A 6,921-nucleotide genomic window follows, 5' to 3' on the forward strand; every position below is an offset into this window, starting at 1 on the left:
GGTCGGAGTCGAACCCATGGCCGCTGCAGCAGCTGGTAACGTATAGCTCAATGTAGGGCTGTGACGATATATATTGCGTGGCCATAGAAGATTATCTATTGTTTCATATTTTGTTCCGTCGTCCATATGAGAAATATGTGCTTTGAAGGAGTTGATGAGGCAGGGCTGCAATGCAAAGAATTCCCCAACGTTTACTTGCCAAGCAAGCAATTTGTTTTATACAATCGTACGAATAAAAACACCACTGGGTTTTGGAATTTTCATCTGTGGCTCCGTTTTCATAAAAGCAGGTCAGCCTCATGTGGAGGAGGCTTGTTGTTAGTGAGGCTATGGAAACGATCGAAACTGGTACAGAATGCTTTACTGCTCTGTGTTTGTAAAATATCCCCCGTCTCCACGTACCGGGTGACTCTTCTCTCTTTCTTTGTGCCTAAATGGGTTGCTGGACATTAATATGGGTGACCCGCCAGAGTAAAGTTTTATGTGGCAGACACTGTGATGTTAATATTTTAGCACAAATGTTCTAAATAAAAGGAGATATATGAGTAAGTAAGTTTTTATTTGTTGAGTATATATTTCAAAATGTCATATGAAATGGGCCTTTCCATGTGTTAATTTTATAGAAACAATTTATTCATTGAATTTACAGAATGTGCTGTATCATATCAGGATATGAGATTATGAACATTGCACAGCCCTAGCTCATCATTTTGCACAGGAAACTACATTTAATTTTTCTTAATTTTCTCAAAGTTATTGCTATTGCCTTTATATTGACTTTATATATGAACATGTAAAAGTTGGTGGGTGGGGAAAAAAAAAAATTATAAATACTTTTGTGTTCCCCTCACACAAAATACATGGGTGAAAAATATTTCCACTGAGAAACTTTTGCATAGGGGAGAAATAATCCCTCTCCCATGTCCCTTATGGGGCTCCGTACTTGTGTTATAGTAAGTTCTTCATTTTGTTTTAATTATATTGTTTAATTGTACAAAAGTAGTTTGTACCATGGAGGACAAAGTGTGCATGGATGAAATTAAATGAAAAGTTTTAAAAGAGGAGTGCAGTGTTGTTAGTGCTGCATAGTCCTCCTGTTCGCAGCGTTTATTTGAGGACATTTTAGGAGCTCCACGCATTTGCTTTCTTGCAGAGAGTTTGATGACAATCCACTCTTGATGCAAAGCTAAGCTAACCGTCTGCTGGCTGTAGCTCCATATTTAATAAACAGATATGAGAGGGGTATTGATCTTCTTCTCATTTAATTCTCAGCAAGAAAGCAAATAACTGCATTTCCCCAAATGTCGAAGTATTTGTTTTGGTTGCTTGTGATGACAGCAGAGCCTGCAGCTGTCAAAATTCTATTTCAAAATAATTGTCTGAATATATGCTCTGCAGTCTGTATTTACTGTTGTCTGCATGACTGAAGTAAGGTGTATAATCTGCCTTCAGACTTTGGAAATGAGGAAAAATAATTTTTACAAATTGCTAAAGTGTGTGTGTGTGTGTGTGTGTGTGTGTGTGTATAAAATATTATTTTATTTTTTTTTTAAGTAAAGTTTTGTCTTTGAGGCTGTCTTACTATGTTATAAATATACTTACTGTCCGGAGCAAGTTCATGTTATAAGGTTGTTTCCAGGAAATATGACATGTCATGAGTCTTATCCATAAATCTGCTTTGAATCCGGGCCACCAGGACAGACAAAGTGGATCAAACCGCTCTGCTCGTGCCTCTCCTTGAACCCCTCTGTCACTGTTTCGACACTCTGTCTGGCTCGCTGACTTACCCCGGCTGCTCCTGTCAGCTGTGTGCCTGTGATTGACAGATGAACTGTATGGCGAAGTGTCTCTAAATGCCACGGCATTATGAACGGTGCCCCAATAATAGCTGATTTCTTCATCTTCTTCTCGTGGCATTTGTGAACCCCAGAAAATGACTCTTGTGTCTCCTCCTGTCTGTGTGCAGGATCAGCTCCTGGGCCTCCATGTTCAGCGTCATCCCAACCATCTGCTTCGGTTTCCAAGTGAGTACAACAATTTTGAAATGTATTCATGCAAGACCCTCTGAGACTTGGTTAACATGTGTTTAGAGCATCATGCTGTGGGAAGGCTGGAGGCCAGTGAGTGTGCAGCTGTGTGTGGGAAGGGTTATGTATGTATGCACGCTTCAGGAGGGGAAAGCTGTGTGGTTCTGGCTGCAAAATTGCAAAGACATGCATGGGAATACATTGAAGAGTGATTACATAGCAAGCAATTAACATATGTTTCTCACAGATAGTATCTAACCTTGCAGATAGTTTTATAGTATTTATCTGGGTCTGTTTGACGTATCTGCCTTCATCCAAAACATTTTCTTTTCTTTTTTTTCTTTTACACAACAATGAAAAGTTTCATTTTAAAAATGAATCAGGTCAGTGCATTGTAGGGGTGAGGGGGTTGGCAAATAGAACATTTTAAATTCATGGTTAAAGCTGCAGTAGATAACTTGTATAAAAAGGTTTTAAAAACTTTTTTGTTATATTTGCTGAAACTTTCTATATCCTGAGCAGTATACATGAGACAGATAATCTGTGAAAAATCAGGTTCCTCTGGCTTCCTCCTAGTGCTCCTAATGGCATTTACAAGAATCACCGGCCTGAAGAAAACAACCATCAGAGCCGAGAAAGATAAATTTGAGTTTCTTAACCGGAAATAACAAACATGTAACCCTGTCAATAACTGAGCTTTAGAGGATGCTGTTACGCCAGAGTTTGTTACCCATTTGAAAGAAACAGGCTAGCGTACTATGCTAGAGCTAAGCCTTTCACCTGAGGCTCCCCGCGGCCTCTCTCCGTCTGCTTTATATTCCGGCTCGAAGCATAAGGACGTTCCATACCCAAAACTTGAAAGGGTTCGTTGTCAACGTGTCTTACAAATCTGTTGACCCATCTCTTCAGTGTGTGTCTGATGGAAAGCAGCTCAGTTCCCAGTTGCGTTCAGCTGCTTCTCTATCTGCAAACAGCGCGCGTTGCGCGTAACGGATGGTGCGTTCAAGAGGTCACATCTCAGAGAGTTGGACTGGTCCACTAGTTTTCGCGAAGATGGCGACCGCCTGTATACCCGTGAGCAATACTTATGTCTCTAAAAACTATCTTTTTATAACTGTCTGAACATACACAGAGCCTCAATGCTTCGGATATACCAATAGCGGACCCTGATTATGCTACCCGGTGTACGTGTGGTAGCTATCTTATGAGCCTTGTAGTGGCTAATAGAACTAGCTTTCTTATTCACTCTGTACTAAGCCGTTGACTAGCGATTATACGGTAATCTAGGGTTTTGTTAAAACCGTGGTCAGCGTGCGCATTGGCTGGAAACATAATCGCCAGAGAACAGACAACTCGGTAAATAAGTGTTATTAACCCCAGGTTCATTTTTGCGCCGGACATTGGTCCTTCTAAGTAAATAAAATATTTACAAAATAAATTCTAAAAATAAAAATAGGAAACAAATTTCACATTAATTCAGTTGCACAGTACTTACAAGGATATATTAGTGGGGGGTGTCCTCTGTTCAATAACCATTAACATAAACAACATAACTATGGGTCCCACAGAAAGGTCAGCAGGCTGGCGCAGCCTGGGAGCCACTGTGCTCCGCGGGAACCCGGCAGAGTTTGCTTTTTATATTTAATATCAGGGCTGGCAACAGGGAAAAAGATCATTCTGTCAATCTAAAGCAGGAAGGACTGATGTGTAACTTCCCAAGTTGCCAAGGTAACCCCTGAGGGATGCTGGCGGGATCTAATAAAAGGAGGGGGAAAGTGTGAAAGGACTGATGCATGTCCCCTCACGCCAACACACACACAGACGCACTCCCTCAGGGTGAGTGATTGCACTGCGAAGGGTTGAAAAGAGAGCTGATGAGATCCTGAGAGGAGTGGAGGAGTGGAGGAGGGGAAGGCAGGAAAAGGGGAAGTGAGATTTAAAAGCGGGCGGTGGCAGCTGGGATCAAGCGGGGACAAGAGTCTGTATCCTGACCTCTGTGATGGTTTACCTCGCTTCATTGTGCCGCTCCGAGCCCACAGCCTTCATTTAATTCCCTATCTCATCTCAGTTCATCACACCGGCGGAGAGATCAGAGATAATAAGACCTTTTGGATCCTCACCCGGCACAGACAGATGAGAAAAAAAATCCAAGGCTGGCAGCTAGATAGGCACACAATCTGTCTGAGCAAAACCTGATTTATCCGTCAGTGCATCTGTAGTTTCTGCTTACCTTTAACCACAGTGTGTTTGTTGCAGTGCCATGAGGCGTCCATCGCCATCTACAGCAGCATGGAGAACCAGCGGCTCTCTCATTGGGTCTTCATCTCCGTGGTCTCCATGATCTTCTGTCTCATCATCTACTCCCTCACAGGTTTCTGCCCCTCCCTTCCATTCATTCATTCCCCGTGATTATTAGACACCCAGTTGCTCTCCATGCGTTTCCAGTATACAATCAGCACCGGAAAAGTGTGGTACAGAGCAGTCTGTTCCAGAGGAATAATTGGACCACTTTTTCCATTTACAGCTGTGAGTCACATCAGGGTGAAGTGAGAAACATACTTTGGAGGCTTCTAGGTTGTAAAATGACACTTGAAAGCAGGTACGTCCTTATGTCCTCATGAACAAGATTGTCAGCTCCTATAGGAATGGCAGTGCCTGTCGGTCCACTGCTTCGGTCCCAACTCAAATATCTCAACCACTATAGGATGGATTGTGGTGACATTTCGTACAGTTATTCAGGGTCTCCAGTACGGATGTTACTGGCAACTCATTTTGCCATTGATTAAACCGAAATTTTAATTTTGACTAGTCTGAAAGTAATTAAACAGTCAAAATGAACCACAATGAAAGACTGTAAATACACACACTGCACACATACAGCCAGGCTTCACAAGTTACTGTTATTTTCCTCAGTATATCCTATTACACACATTTGATCCAGGGCAATGTTACATTATCTGCATTTACATGTCAGTAAACACAATGGGATAGTACTGAAATTGGCAACATACGGACAATAACTTTCTGCAGGACAGTGCTGTGAATGATTAGAAAGGAGAGAGAGAGTGAGATTTTGAATTGGGTGGATGGGTTCACTTTGTGAATAACAAAAACTAGATGACTGCATCTGTGATTACGTTAGCGAACTGCCAGTCAGCGTATACAGCGAGGCTGACAACTCTTTTATAATGTGACTGCTAGTTTCTCAGTGCTTAATCTCATCCTAACTGACCATACTCTGGGTATCTTCTTTTCAACTCCAGTCCACCATTTTCCCCCTGAATAGAGCCATCTCCAAGCTGTGTGAGGTTAGATGGCAGAGAGTGAAATCAGCTGCTAGAATCCCAAAGCAGACAGCAGTAATCTATAACTATAACTTCTAAAGTGGGACAAAGAGGACTCTCAAAACCAGCGGTGGCATTAGTGCAGCGACGAGGAGCTGCAGCCCTAGCTAGTGGCATAAAGACGCAATGAACCAGTGTTGTACATTAAAAATATATAATAATTATTTTAACCGACTAATATTTCTGGTTATTACTAGCGAGATTAGCAACGTGTAACCGACTGGTCGACTAATCACGCATATCCCTAGTCTCCAGACAGTGAATCGCAGTGACTTTGCTGATCCCCTGACATTTCCTCTGTCCGTTACATTTCTCAACTTAATGTCATGTCCACCTCCTTGTGTAACCCGCAGTTATCTCTTGAAAACAGTACGCCTGGTTTGCAGGAGGTGCACATATGCTCACCGCACATTTATATTTTATAAATTCCATTTCATGTGTGGTGGGGAGAAGGCGTACGCTTGTCGAAAACAATGGGAAAACAACGGTTTTGCTCTGCGACACATTTCTAGTGCCTGCTTAGTGTTGTTATAGCACACATTGAGACATTTTCAAGATTCTCAACTTCTTAATGGAGCTTTTCTTCCTGTTACACCTATAAATCATGTTCTATGAATCAAACTGCATCTTTTAGGCATACTGCTTCACTGTACAAAATCCATTTAACTTAATACCCAAACAATAAAACGAGTCGTGTCTGTTGATTGTCATCGCCATGCCCCTATGTTGTCACTTTGTGAGAGGAAATGTCAGTTTTTCCATTTGGCATCAGATACACTCCATTTGCTGCTACGAAAAATGACACGCCATCCTCTTTTCTCTGTTGCAGGGGTTTATGGGTTCCTGACATTTGGAAAGGACGTGAAGGCCGACATTCTGATGTCGTACACCGGCAATGACATTCTGATGCTCATCGCCAGGCTGCTGTTCGGAGTCTCCATCATTACCATCTATCCCATCATCCTGCTGCTGGTCAGGTCAGGGACACGGCCTCAGTTAATTTGTATCACTTCAGTTAAATCTTAGAATAAGACACAATCTGTCTCAATGTTTTGCTGATTAAAGGACCAGTGTGTAGGATTTAGTGGCATCTAGTGGTGCAGTTGTGGATTGCAATGAACACATCCGTTGGCCATGCCATGATAACGAAAAAAACAATCAGGACTCAAGAAAGATAGTTGATTGTTCAGTTCTCAGGTAGTCAAATATCGATGGCTGTGAATGAGACTCAACAATCGCTAACTTTAAGCTCCACTCGAGTATCTTTCTGTTTGTTCAGATCTGATTGGTTTGTTCTCGTTCAGGTCTGGTGGATTCTTGCAATGTCAGTTAGGAGCTCTTAGGAGGAGCACTTTTTTCACAGATTGCTGTCTCATGTACTACTGTCAGGATATAAGTCAAAGTTTCGCAAATATACAACTGCAGGTTGCAAGAATAACTACATCAATCAACAGCCATCTTGTCCTGAATGGTCTTGTTTATGTAGGTCATATAGAGGCATTAAATTGGAGAGCTGTTTCATAACCAGTCAACCTTTTAGTATGTTTAAG

The 6,921-nt window shown here is 41.9% G+C and overlaps 1 protein-coding gene across 1 annotated transcript in view; it reads left to right on the forward strand.

Moving 5' to 3' along the window:
- slc38a8a (solute carrier family 38 member 8a) overlaps window positions 1–6,348 on the forward strand; it is a gene marked incomplete at both ends in the record, with an annotated part of 14,583 nt that extends 8,235 nt beyond the window's left edge. The window contains 3 exon segments of the mRNA XM_035664806.1: window positions 1,967–2,024; window positions 4,284–4,398; window positions 6,201–6,348. Coding sequence (XP_035520699.1) covers window positions 1,967–2,024; window positions 4,284–4,398; window positions 6,201–6,348 — 321 coding nt within the window.
- Window positions 6,349–6,921: the final 573 nt, after the last annotated feature.

The sequence above is a fragment of the Morone saxatilis genome, unplaced genomic scaffold, assembly GCF_004916995.1.
Source record: "Morone saxatilis isolate NCDOM2014 unplaced genomic scaffold, NCSU_SB_2.0 Contig2, whole genome shotgun sequence".
NCBI classification, from domain to species: domain Eukaryota; kingdom Metazoa; phylum Chordata; class Actinopteri; family Moronidae; genus Morone; species Morone saxatilis.